Source organism: Staurois parvus, unplaced genomic scaffold (genome assembly GCF_062004578.1).
Source record: "Staurois parvus isolate SC_StPar_1 unplaced genomic scaffold, SC_StPar_1.0 ptg000463l, whole genome shotgun sequence".
NCBI classification, from domain to species: Eukaryota; Metazoa; Chordata; class Amphibia; order Anura; family Ranidae; genus Staurois; species Staurois parvus.
Window position 1 is genome coordinate 1,188,247 of NW_028318259.1, and position 13,531 is coordinate 1,201,777.

At 46.1% G+C, this 13,531-nt stretch overlaps 1 protein-coding gene across 4 annotated transcripts in view; it reads left to right on the forward strand.

Annotated features, from left to right (window-relative positions):
- The window catches only part of MINK1 (misshapen like kinase 1), a 277,145-nt gene extending 268,519 nt beyond the window's left edge, over positions 1-8,626 (forward strand). For all 4 annotated transcript variants that reach the window (XM_089688956.1, XM_089688959.1, XM_089688957.1 and 1 more), the window contains 4 exons: positions 980-1,129; positions 1,211-1,370; positions 2,864-3,003; positions 6,974-8,626. In XM_089688956.1, coding sequence (XP_089545082.1) covers positions 980-1,129; positions 1,211-1,370; positions 2,864-3,003; positions 6,974-7,057 — 534 coding nt within the window. In that variant the 3' untranslated portion in view covers positions 7,058-8,626. The remainder of the gene's footprint in view (positions 1-979; positions 1,130-1,210; positions 1,371-2,863; positions 3,004-6,973) is intronic.
- Positions 8,627-13,531: the final 4,905 nt, after the last annotated feature.

Below are 13,531 nucleotides of genomic sequence, written 5' to 3' on the forward strand. Positions count from 1 at the left end.
AGTAAAGCATACAGCTGCAATATGTTCTTATCTTTGCTTTGCCCTCTGGACTTCAGACACCTGGAACACCATTTCAATGGCCATTATCCTGCATGGATCTTGCTTGGGCAAAACAAAGGTTTGCATTAGGATAATATGGTATTTTGAGGATGCTATAGAACTAAAGTGATTGCAAACACTCCAGTGAAGTAATTATCCTCCGGTGATACACAGAGATGAAACAAATCCTCCTACATAAGCTGTACCTGTTTATCTACAGCCATCTGTCGCCTACATCCAATCAAAGTGCAAGATTTACACAGGATCTCTCAGCTCTGAAAAGCAGGGGGTAGGGAGTTAAAGTTACATGATTGAGGAAAGCTCTGAGAGGTGACTGGAGGGACCACACACACACCACACACAGCACACACACCCTTCATATAGCACACAGAAATAGAGCTGGGGTTCTCAATCACAGGCTGTCACCATTTTTCTCTTGGTGTCAGGAAAACTCGTCAGAAGTGATTCATGTTTATAGCAGAGGAACAAGTCAGCAGACAGAAATGACACTTAGTGCTCTGAATCAGGACAAGTACACATTATAGAAGGATATGCTTTGTTCATATTTCATGTCTGAGGTTTACAACCACTTTAAGCCCCTAAAGGCTTCCTTCATCTCTTCACACCAGCTGAGCTCAATATGAGGGACTTTCACCCTCCCTGCTGAGTTTTTATTTATGTTTTTCAAAATTTAACCGGAGGAGCTGGAGCACAAACTAGTGGGCTGGAACAACCAAAACTCCCAGGTGGCCAGGAACAGAGTTAGGAATTACAGCAGGAAAATCCTACCGTTGGAGTTTCCCAGACTCATTAAGCCACCTACAGCTAACACATTTTTGGTGGATTGATTTTAAAGGACAAATTGACAGTCACAACAGACATATTTAGTAAAGCAACAGCATGGTGTTTGCTCCAATAACAAACCTTCATGTCTCTGCAGTCATTTACAGATCTCCCTCACAGACCACAGCTGGTGGACCTCACAGTGGAAGAGGGTCAACGGTTGAAGGTTATTTACGGATCTTCATCAGGTTTTCATGCAGTTGATGTGGATTCAGGGAACAACTATGATATTTATATCCCGGTCCATGTAAGTACTCTTCCACTTCCCACAATACAGGATCCTGGTGCCTCGGCGTCCACGTGAATTGTGTTGTACTCTTTTCTGCAGATCCAGAGTCAGATCACTCCTCACGCCATCATTTTCCTGCCAAATACAGACGGCATGGAGATGCTGCTGTGCTACGAGGATGAGGGTGTCTACGTCAACACCTATGGCAGGATCATCAAGGATGTGGTACTGCAATGGGGAGAAATGCCGACCTCTGTGGGTAAGTGGAGTTCTGAATCTAAGCACTATATCACCAAGTGCTTAGAACTTTAAAAGTGTCATTAAAATACTACAGAAAAATCAGACTTAAAATGAACATGTCTACCTAAAGTTTTTAAACTTCCTAAGGCAGGCATCAGAAATGATAAAACCAGGTGGGTAAGGATCTGACAGATTCCTCTAAAGCAGTGGTTCTCAACCTGTGGGTCACGACCCCTTTGGGGGTTGAACGACCCTTTCACAGGGGTCCCCTAAGACCATCAGAAAACACATATATTTCCGATGTGTAAAGAGCAGCTACTGTGTAGAAAGCAGGTGCTGTGTTGAAAGCAGCTACTCTGTTAAAAGCAGCTACTGTGTTGAAAGCAGCCGTATTGGAGGTAAAACAACACTCATGAATTATAATTACTGGGTAAATAATTTTATGGTTGGGGGTCACCACAACATGAGGAACTGTATTAAAGGGTCGCGGCATTAGGAAGGTTGATAACCACTGCTCTAAAGAAATATTGTGGCTTTAATGAAAGCGACTGATAGCCGCCCCTCCCCAAAAAAAATGAATACTAGCCAATTACCACTGCCTCAACACCTTCAACTGCAGGAGGCCATTATGGCGTTGGCGGTTACCCAGGTGGAAGACGTCACTGCTTCTCCCCATGTGACAGTGTGCCAGCATGGTCATTGGCTACTCTGGTTCAAGCACACATCTCCCCGCCCCCCACCCACCAAACCTAGAAACACATTAAAGCGGTAGTAAACTAAAAATAAAGTGGAAGGAAAATCTGGACCCCCTTGAGGTTTATGCCATAATGTGCTAGTACGCGCTGCATGCTGGCACATTGCGATAAGCTGACCTTAGAAACAAAGTCCTCCAGCAGCGCACTGTCACCGCTGCAGAGGTTTCCATCTTAACCCGGTCTTTCTTTTGGGTTCGCAGGCTGGTTGCAACACGTCGCTCTATATTTTGCGGCATACTTTGTGGCCGTGAATGCAGAGCATCACTGAGCATGCCCAAAGATGTGCAAATATCTCTTAAACAGTGCTAGTTTAGGAGATATTCATGGCATGTACAGGTAAGTTTGCTTGTGCGCTTATCTGTAGGTACAAGTGCACTCGCAGGGTTAAATAACACTTTAAAGCAGGGGCGGACTGACCATTCGAGCACTCGGGCACTGCCCAAGGGCCCGGGGTCAGTAGGGGGCCCCATGAAATGCCCCTGGTACCTTTTTTATAGGCTTTTTTGAGTGTGGGCAAGGACACAGGGGCCCCATGATCCCCTATTGCCCGGGGGCCCCATGAGTTGTCAGTCCGCCCCTGCTTTAAAGAAACTGAAAGAGGGCTCTGTCAAAGTGGGGCGGTGGCAAGAGAGAGTGGATTGGTGAGTGTGACTTTCTAGGAAGAGGTCTATTAGCTGACACAAAATGACAATTAGGAAAAAAAAAATAGTTTATTATGTCCATTGATACTTCATTGCAATCTTCTTTGATTTCTCAGCATACATCTGCTCCAACCAGATCATGGGTTGGGGAGAGAAGGCCATTGAGATCCGCTCGGTGGAGACTGGTCACCTCGATGGGGTGTTTATGCACAAGAGGGCTCAGCGACTAAAGTTCCTGTGTGAACGCAATGATAAGGTAATCATTTTTTATATCAAAGCACAACAGGGATCTTTTAGAAAAGATTGGATGATGATATTTGTTCACTATTGGGATATTTGTTCACTATAGTTACTTTTTTTTCACTCTTCTACAGCTAAGTGGCAGTTGAGAGAAATGTCCTTGTGACTCCTAGCTTGTTTTGCTTATCTTAGCTGCTACAGACCAGCAGTTGATACACGAGGCTATCAGAAAACAGAAGCTTAATTGTAATACTGCATACTCATTCTGGTCTTTGGAGGCCTCATGTGCTGAACATACACTATATTGCCTAAAGTATTGGGCCAGCCCTCCAAATCATGTGATTCAGGTGTTCCAATCACCTCCATGGACACAGGTGTATACAATCAGCCCCTAGGCATGCAGACTGCTTCTACAAACATTGGTGAAAGAATGGGTCGCTTTCAGGAGCTCAGTGACTCCAAGCGTGGTCCCGTGATAGGTTGCCACCTGGGCAATAAGTCCATCCATGACATTTCCTGGCTACTAAATATTCCACGCTCAACTGTTAGTGGGATTATAACAAAGTGGAAGCCACTGGGAACAACTCAGCCACCAAGTGGTAGGCCACGTCACATGACAGGGCGGGGTCAGCGTATGCTGAAGCGCACAGTGCGCAGAAGTCGCCAACTGTCTGCAGAGTCAATAGCTAAAGACCTCCAAACTTTGTGTGGCCTTCAGATTAGCAGAACAACAGTGCGTAGAGAGCTTCATGGAATGGGTTTCCATGGCCGAGCAGCTGCATCCAAGCCTTCCATCACCAAGTGCAATGCAAAGCGTCGGATGCAGTGGTGTAAAGCATGCTGCCACTGAACTCTAGTGGGGAAGTGTTCTCTGGAATGATAAATAATGATTCTCTGTCTGGCAATCCAATGGACGTGTCTGGGTTTGGCGGTTTCCAGGAGAACGGTACTTGCCTGACTGCATTGTGCCAAGTGTAAAGTTTGGTGGAGGGGGGATTATGGTGTGGGGTTGTTTTTCAGGGGTTGGCCTTGGCCCCCTAGTTCCAGTGAAGGGAACTCTTAAGGCGTCAGCATACCAAGACATTTTGGACAATTTCATGCTCCCAACTTTGTGGGAAGAGTTTGGGGATGGCCCCTTCCTGTTCCAACATGACTGCGCACCAGTGCACAAAGCAAGGTCCATAAAGACATGGAGGAGCTAGTTTGGGGTGGAGGAACTTGACTGTCCTACAGAGACCTGACCTCAACTGGTAGAACACCTTTGGGATGAAATAGAGTGGAGACTGCGAGCCAGGCCTCCTCCCCCGACATCAGTGCCTGACCTCACAAATGTGCTTCTGGAAGAATGGTCCAACCTTCCCATAGACACCCTCCTAAACCTTGTGGACGGCCTTCCCAGAAGAGCTGAAGCTGTTATAGCTGCAAAGGGCGGGGCCAACTCAATATTGAACCCTACGGACTAAGACTGGGAGGACATTAAAGTTCATGTGCGTTTAAAGGCTGGCCGACCAATACTTTTGGCAATATTGTGTTTTTTTTTATGATAGTCCTACTATCTGTACATAATTGTGCCAAACTTTTAAATACAAAGAAAGTATTTGACAAACGAGGGAATTTACTATAATTGTATGAAAGAGCAAGAAGGAAGCAGCATGCATATTTACATATATTCATCTACCGCCAAGTAGAACTATAGGCAAAACTTTTTTTTTAGTTTTGGATAAAGTAAGGGAGGGCTATAACTCCTGTCGGATTTTTTTTTTTCCATCTGTGTCCCAATGGGTAGGTTTACCTTCACTTTCTGTCCCATAGCCAAAACAGGAAGTGAAAGGAGTTCTCTGGGAAACCCCCAGGTCACCAGAACCAGTGTCCCCATTGAAAGATTTCCCCACTATTACTTTTCTGGGGACAACCCAAAATTTGGGCTGTCTTTTACTTTCACTTTTAATGATAATGGTAAACAAAACAAATAAAGAGGGTGGATCTCCCTAATTATATAGGAAAGAAGGGAGAGAAAGAACAAAGGAAGGAGAGAAGGAACAAAGGAGGGAAGGAAGGAGAGAAGGAACAAAGGAGGGAAGGAAGGAGAGAAGGAAATAAGGAACAAAGGAGGGAGGGAAGGAAAGAAGGAACAAAGAAGGGAAGGAAGGAAAGAAGGAACAAAGGAGGGAAGGAAAGAAGGAACAAAGGAGAGAAGGAACAAAGGAGGGAAGGAAGGAGAGAAGGAACAAAGGAGGGAAGGAAGGAGAGAAGGAACAAAGGAGGGAAGGAAAGAGAGAAGGAACAAAGGAGGGAAGGAAGGAGAGAAGGAACAAAGGAGGGAAGGAAGGAGAGAAGGAACAAAGGAGGGAAGGAAGGAGAGAGGGAACAAAGGAGGGAAGGAAGGAGAGAAGGAAAGAAGGAACAAAGGAGGGAAGGAAGGAGAGAAGGAACAAAGGAGGGAAGGAAGGAGAGAAGGAACAAAGGAGGGAAGGAAGGAGAGAGGGAACAAAGGAGGGAAGGAAGGAGAGAGGGAACAAAGGAGGGAAGGAACAAAGGAGAGAAGCAAGGAGAGAGGGAAAGAAGGAACAAAGGAGAGAAGGAACAAAGGAGGGAAGGAAGGAGAGAAGGAACAAAGGAGGGCAGGAAGGAGACTAGGAGCAAAGGAAGGAGAGAAGGAAAGAAGGAACAAAGGAGAGAAGGAAGGAGAGAGGGAAAGAAGGAACAAAGGAGGGAAGGAAGGAGAGAAGGAACAAAGGAGGGAAGGAAGGAGAGAAGGAACAAAGGAGGGAAGGAAGGAGAGAAGGAACAAAGGAGGGAAGGAAGGAGAGAAGGAACAAAGGAGGGAGGGAAGGAAAGAAGGAACAAAGGAGGGAGGGAAGGAAAGAAGGAACAAAGGAGGGAAGGAAGGAAAGAAGGAACAAAGGAGGGAAGGAAGGAGGGAAGGAAGGAGAGAAGGAACAAAGGAGGGAAGGAAGGAGAGAAGGAACAAAGGAGGGAAGGAAAGAGAGAAGGAACAAAGGAGGGAAGGAAAGAGAGAAGGAACAAAGGAGGGAAGGAAGGAGAGAAGGAACAAAGGAGGGAAGGAAGGAGAGAAGGAACAAAGGAGGGAAGGAAGGAGAGAGGGAACAAAGGAGGGAAGGAAGGAGAGAAGGAACAAAGGAGGGAAGGAAGGAGAGAAGGAACAAAGGAGGGAAGGAAGGAGAGAGGGAACAAAGGAGGGAAGGAAGGAGAGAGGGAACAAAGGAGGGAAGGAACAAAGGAGAGAAGCAAGGAGAGAGGGAAAGAAGGAACAAAGGAGAGAAGGAAAGAAGGAGGGAAGGAAGGAGAGAAGGAAAGAAGGAACAAAGGAGGGAAGGAAGGAGGGAAGGAAGGAGAGAAGGAACAAAGGAGGGAAGGAAGGAGAGAGGGAACAAAGGAGGGAAGGAACAAAGGAGAGAAGCAAGGAGAGAGGGAAAGAAGGAACAAAGGAGGAAAGGAAAGAAGGAGGGAAGGAAGGAGAGAAGGAAAGAAGGAACAAAGGAGAGCAGGAAGGAGACTAGGAACAAAGGAAGGAAAGAAGGAACAAAGGAGAGAAGGAAGGAGAGAGGGAAAGAAGGAGAGAAGGAAGGAGAGAGGGAAAGAAGGAACAAAGGAGGGAAGGAAGGAGAGAGGGAACAAAGGAGGGAAGGAAGGAGAGGGAAAGAAGGAACAAAGGAGGGAAGCAAGGAGAGAGGGAAAGAAGGAACAAAGGAGGGAAGGAAGGAGAGAAGGAAAGAAGGAACATAGGAGGGAAGGAAAGAAGGAACAAAGGAGAGAAGGAAAGAAGGAACAGAGGAGGGAAGGAGAGAGGGAAAGAAGAAACAAAATTTACTGCTGAAATTTTGGGAAAGTTACAAATTTAGAATACTATTAGACATCAACAACCTGACACAGTTAAGCCTTTTGTATTTTTCTCTTTGTTTTTGTCTTTCCTTGTGATCATGATAATAATTTTTCCTTTCTCTGCTCTGTCTCTTCTCTCTCAGGTCTTCTTTGCCTCTGTTCGTTCCGGTGGGAGTAGTCAGGTCTATTTCATGACGCTGAACCGTAGCTGTATAATGAACTGGTGAACGAGAGTGGTTTTGGGGATACAATGATGATTTGAGAGACTGCTCCTGATCTCCCCACACACACACTGGAGCCCATCTTTATTAGTCCCTCCCAGCACACATTCCCCAATCCCTAACACTTCCTACAGCGCCTTGCTTGCTTATTTTATCTACATTTTAATTTATTGGGGTGTTTAATAGCTATAATCCTACAAGAACAAGAGACGATGCATTCCCCATCGCTATCCCCTCCAGTTTCTAGGGGAGACGGAGCCAGGGAAGGTGAAGAGTGAAAATCCCAGGGACACTTTGGACTTTACTCTCACTGAACACGTGGACATTTTAACTCCTGTCACAATGCAAAGAAAGCGTCCTGTGCGGATGTTATATGGGCCCCAGTGTATGGCATTGTTTTTGATTCATGGCGCTTTTGGGAATGGGGATTTATGTGAAAACCACCAGAACTTATGGAGCGTGAGCCAGCAATTTCATGGAAGATCCCCATTGGGGAATATGAAGAGCCAGTTCTTTTTTTATTGGTAAAAAGCTGTTTAAATTGAAGCTTCCTCTGCTGTGGAGTTATGTCAGACCCCATCGCAGTACCTCTTTTGTATGCTAACCCTTATAAAAAAATGGATTAGGATTGTTCACTAATGGCACATTACCCTTTTAAAAGCACTTTATCAAATATATAAACTTGTATGAATCCAAAGTTCCCTTTCCCTGACAAACCAGGTCTATACTTCCCTCCTTTCACAGCACTCCTGCACATTTTATGCTGCAGTATTTCCTTAGCTTGCAAATTTAATGACCTTATTTAGTTGTTTGTTTCTAGTGACTAACCAGCCCCTCCAAACAAAACTCTGCATGTCACTCCTACAACACTATTTGTTTTTCTTTCTTCTGCCGTGGCTTTTGCCGTTACTTCCATACTTTAAACTGCCACGAGCTGGATGTTTTATTCTGGTGCTATATGCAGATTATTTTTGGGGGGTTTTGGATTTTATACTGTAACTTGGATAGCCAAATCCTACTCCTCAGCATTATCTTTAGTTAAGGACTGCTATGTGTACATCAGATTCTGCAGATGGTTTAGTTGTTCTTATGCAGACAGTTTACTTGTCCCGAGCTTAACACAGGAGCTTTATCCACGACCGAAGACCAGGATCTAGGCGTCTCTGCAAAGTTTTTTTTTTTGTTCAATTTTTGCAAGTCTTTGAGCTTTCTTGGAGGGTTTGGAGATGCCTCTCCCTGAGATGACGTTCACAGTGCAGACCAGTCCCTGGCAAAGGCTATACCAAAAAAAAAAAATACAGACCTTTCGAATCTAGGTATCATTCCCAAAAATGTTTCTTTCCCTTGTGTGTGAACTCGGGTGACCTTGGAATCCCCGCACAGTGAGAGACAATCGAGGTGTTCATCTAGGTGGAATCGAATTTGCTATTTTTGTAAACTTGACAGATGATTATAGGGAGGTGACAAACATATTTTATGTAGCAAATTGTATAAAGGTTGAATTTGAGAAAAAAAAAATATACAACCGCTAATATTGGTGACATGTTATTGCTCTTAAAGTTTTGTCTGCTAAAACCACCGTCTGCGCTTTATTTTTAAAGATGGCTGTACCAGCCTCCGCTATGTGTACTATATGGCAGATAGTATGCTGGATTGAGTAAGGCTGCCAAGTGATGGAGTGCATCCCATCCTCTGTTGTTGCATCATTCACAACCGTGTTCCAAACTGCCTCTGGAAACAACATCAGGACAAGAGCTATGCACCATGAGCTTTATGAAATGGGTTCCCATGTTCCAGAAGATGCATGTAAGACGAAGGTAACTGTGCAAAGCATCGGCCTGGTGTGATGTAACGCACAACGCCATTGGACTTGTGAGCAATCCAAACATGTTCTTTGGAGTGGTGATTCACACTTTATTATTCAGCAGTCTGGTGGTTGGTCCTGCCGGGTGATACAGACAGAAGGGGTCTATGAGTCTGTCCTCCTCCTGCAGGGTAATACAGACAAGGGGGCTATGAGTCTGTCCTCCTCCTGCAGGGTGATACAGACAGAAGGGGGTCTATGAGTCTGTCCTCCTCCTGCAGGGTGATACAGACAAGGGGGCTATGAGTCTGTCCTCCTCCTGCAGGGTGATACAGACAAGGGGGCTATGAGTCTGTCCTCCTCCTGCAGGGTGATACAGACAAGGGGGCTATGAGTCTGTCCTCCTCCTGCAGGGTGATACAGACAAGGGGGCTATGAGTCTGTCCTCCTCCTGCAGGGTGATACATCAAGGGGGCTATGAGTCTGTCCTCCTCCTGCAGGGTGATACAGACAAGGGGGCTATGAGTCTGTCCTCCTCCTGCGGGGTGATACAGACAAGGGGGCTATGAGTCTGTCCCCCTCCTGCAGGGTGACACAGACAAAGGGGCCATGAGTCTGTCCTCCTCCTGCAGGGTGATACAGACAGAAGGGGGGTATGAGTCTGTCCTCCTCCTGCAGGGTGATACAGACAGAAGGGGAGTATGAGTCTGTCCTCCTCCTGCAGGGTGATACAGACAGAAGTGGGCTATGAGTCTGTCCTCCTGCAGGGTGATGCAGACAGAAGGGGTCTATGAGTCTGTCCTCCTCCTGCGGGGTGATGCAGACAGAAGGGGGCTATGAGTCTGTCCTCCTCCTGCGGGGTGATACAGACAGAAGGGGGCTATGAGTCTGTCCTCCTCCTGCGGGGTGATACAGACAGACGGAGGCTATGAGTCTGTCCTCCTCCTGTGGGGTGATACAGACAGACGGAGGCTATGAGTGTCCTCCTCCTGTGGGGTGATACAGACAGGAGGCTATGAGTGTCCTCCTCCTGCAGGGTGACACAGACAGAAGGGGGCTATGAGTCTGTCCTCCTCCTGCAGGGTGATACAGACAGAAGGAGGCTACGAGTCTGTCCTCCTCCTGCAGGATGATACAGACAGAAGGGGGCTATGAGTCTGTCCTCCTCCTGCAGGGTGATACAGACAGAAGGGGGCTATGAGTCTGTCCTCCTCCTGCAGGGTGATACAGGAAGAAGGGGGCTATGAGTCTGTCCTCCTGCAGGATATTACAAACATAAGGGGGATGTAAGTCTGTCCTCTTCTTGCAGGGTGATACATTCACTAACCTGTTCTTCAGGAAGAGCCTGCCAATACTTCCGTAATTTCAGAGTCAAGGTAGCACCTCACAGGGTCACTGAGTGTACTTCCAAAATCCTGTGCTATGTACAGTAACGTCCTGATTTTTATATCAGCTTCCTGTAAGGGAAAGATAGGAGCCTACTATGGGAATGTTTGGGAGTTACTTTCCTGCTCCACAGGGCAGGGGTTCCCAGACTACCAACAAAAGAGACTGGAGTATTACACGTATGTATTGCAAGGCTTTATTTTGTCTTTTGAAAAGAGTGCAACATTTAGAGTGTAACTCTATTAAATACCTTGTTCCCTGAACCCCACCAATCATCCTCAACTGTCCCCTTGCTCCCCATTCATTCTCATAGAGAGTACAAACTTTGGACAAGTTCTTTCTAGGTTTGATGAAGATTTTGCACGGTGTTGGAATTCACAAATCCCCACTCACACAGGATTGGGCACAGGAAAGTATAAGCTGCATACAGCGATGGCAGCTTGAGGTTTTATATGCACTGTATATATGACTGCTGCATTGCTTCCACACACCCCTGTGTTGGTCCGCTCCCATGTTTCCTGGGCTCTGCATGGCCGTTAGCGGAATTGGGACCGATATGGCGGGTGCCACCAGGTCAAGGGGAGGGAGACCTGTGAATGTTCACTTGCTGATCTCCCCTTCAGTAAAATGTCACTTGTGAGTCCTGGTGTCACCAGTATGGTTGGGGAACAAGCTAACGGAGCATGACCTGCACGTCATTAACAGCGAAAGGGTTAAAAATGCACTCCAATCAACACCGCACACGAAGCCTTGAGATGTTTGGGTGGAGCATGGCCCATGCTAAACATTGTGGATGTCCCTACACTTTACCCTTGTCAGGAATGGAATGTTGATACATTGTTAAAACTGATCCTCATTTGATAACAAGCAACCAATAGAACCCAAAGCGGTCTACAGTGTATCATTGTCGCTAATGAGAGTCTATGGCCATCTCCCACAATGTGCCACACTGGAGGATACCCCTGGAGAGAGGAACCCACCACGCTCTGTGTCATCATTTTAACTGGGAGAGACACTTGAAATAAAGCAGGGCCCCTTCATTGTCTAGAGAACATAATTCTGGGTGTCACAGCCCCGCCTCTTTTTCAATATCTTAAAGTGGAGTTCCACCTGAAAAAAAAAGCGGCTACAAAAACTGTAGCTGCTGACTTTTAAAATACAGCCACTTACCTGTCCCTCGGTCCAGCGGTGTCCTCATCACCGCTGGTTTCAGCGGCTGTCTTCTCTCCCTGGCGCCAGCATCTTAAGTGTGGGCACCTGGCTGTGATGGCTTGTGGCTTCAGATGCCCACTGCACATGTGTGAGAAGTGCTGCGCTTTGTGATTGGCCCCGCTGTGTACTGGGACCTGCCATGTGTCCCAGAAGACTACGGGGAGGGAGTGGGGAGGACAACTTCCACTTCCGATCGCCTAGGTGATTGCAGCAGAAGTGGAGCAGGTACCTGTCAAATTCGGGTACATGCTCCCCCAATGCCAATCCTTAATGGGGGACAAAGGCTTAAAGCAGAACTGCCCTTTTTGGGTAGAGCTCCGCTTTAAATAACATACTTCTGGGTGTCACAGCCTCACCCCTTCTTTACTACCTTAAAGTATTGGTAAGCCTCAGACATAAAATATGAATAAAGCACATCCCTCAATAGTGTGTACTTGTCTCAAGAGCACGAAGTGTAATTTCTGTCTGCTGCTTCGTTCCTCTACTACCAGCATGAATCATTTCTGACATTTTTCCTGACACCAAGAGAAAAATGTTGACAGGGAAGAGAACTCCACACAGGAACAGAGCTGAGGCTAAAAATTTGCTGAAGGGGGGCATGTCTCTTTCCTCCAATCAGCTCTCAGAGCTCTACTCACTGAGCTCTACCCAGTGTAAGTTCAGCTTTCTGCCCCTTTTTTCTGAACTCTGAGATAACCTTATAAATTCAGCACTTTGAACAGCTGTAGAGAGGAGAATGCTGCAAATACAGAGATACAACTCATGTAGGAGGATTTGTTTAATCATGTGAGGATAGTCCCTTCACTGGGTATATGTAAGGGTTTAGAAAACTTCATTCTGGGTGTCACAGCCTTGCCCCTTCTTCGCTGCCTTCAATGACCTCATTCTTGGTGTCACAGCCTTACCCCTTCTTCACTGCCTTGGATAATATCATTTGGGCTGCCACAGCTCCACCCCCCAAAAACAATTATTGGCTTGTACAGACCTATCTTAACTGGAGGAAATGCTGCTCTTTGTTCCCTCCAGTGCTGATCAAGGATGACTGCTGTTTAAGGGAAGCTTCAGAGTTTCAACAGGCTGAGAGAGCTCAAGTGTAGCTTAGCAGCACTGGAGGGAGAAAAGAACAGCATCTTCTCCTTGGAAAGAACTCTTTGTTCTGTAGGACAAAAGAACAGGTCCACTCTCACGAATGTGGAAGGGGAAGATCGGGCCATCTCTTTATTTGCTCTCTGAGTAGTCCATCCACTCTCCCTGTCTGCTCAAATCAGGCTGGTGGTGGGTATGGCTATGGCTAGGGAAAAGGAGGTGGTTATGCCAGGTGGACAAAGGGGCCCTAGAGAATCATGATATGAAAGTTTGCAACAATATTATTCACAGGACAGCCAAAGGATGAGCAAAGTGTGGAGCAGTGGCACAAGGCACACATTACTGCAGGCACTTGACTGCCAACCCACTGCAGCAGCCATCACATTTTGTCTTTAATCACTTGACCACCAGAAGCTTTTACCCCCTTCATGGCCAGAACATTTTTTGCTATTCAGCACTGCAATACATTTACTGGCAATCATGCAACACTGTACCCAAATGATCACCACTGGGTTTTTTATATAAATGAAAAAAGAGAAAACTTTGAAAAAAAAAAACTACAATATTTTCTACTATACATACTTGTGTAAGAGGGCTTTAATTTTTATTATTTTACTAGTGTAATGTGTGGTACTAAGAAAAATGATCTCCTACAGTGAAGGAAATAAGTATTTGCTCCCCGGCTGATTTTGAATGTTTTCCCACTCACAAAGAAATGATCAGTCTGAAAATCGAATGTTCGGTGTATTGTAACATTGAGAGACAGAATAGCAACAACAAATTCAGCAGAAATGCATGTCTAACAAATGATGACTTATTTGCATGTTTCTTCCATTTGCAAAAGATTGCACCAACTGTTGTCACCTTCTCACCAAGCTGCTTGGCAATAGTTTGGTAGCCCAGTCCAGCCTTGTGTAGGTCTACAATCTTGTCCCTGACATCCTTGGACAGCTCTTTGATCTTTGCCATGGTGGAGAGTTTGGAATCTGATG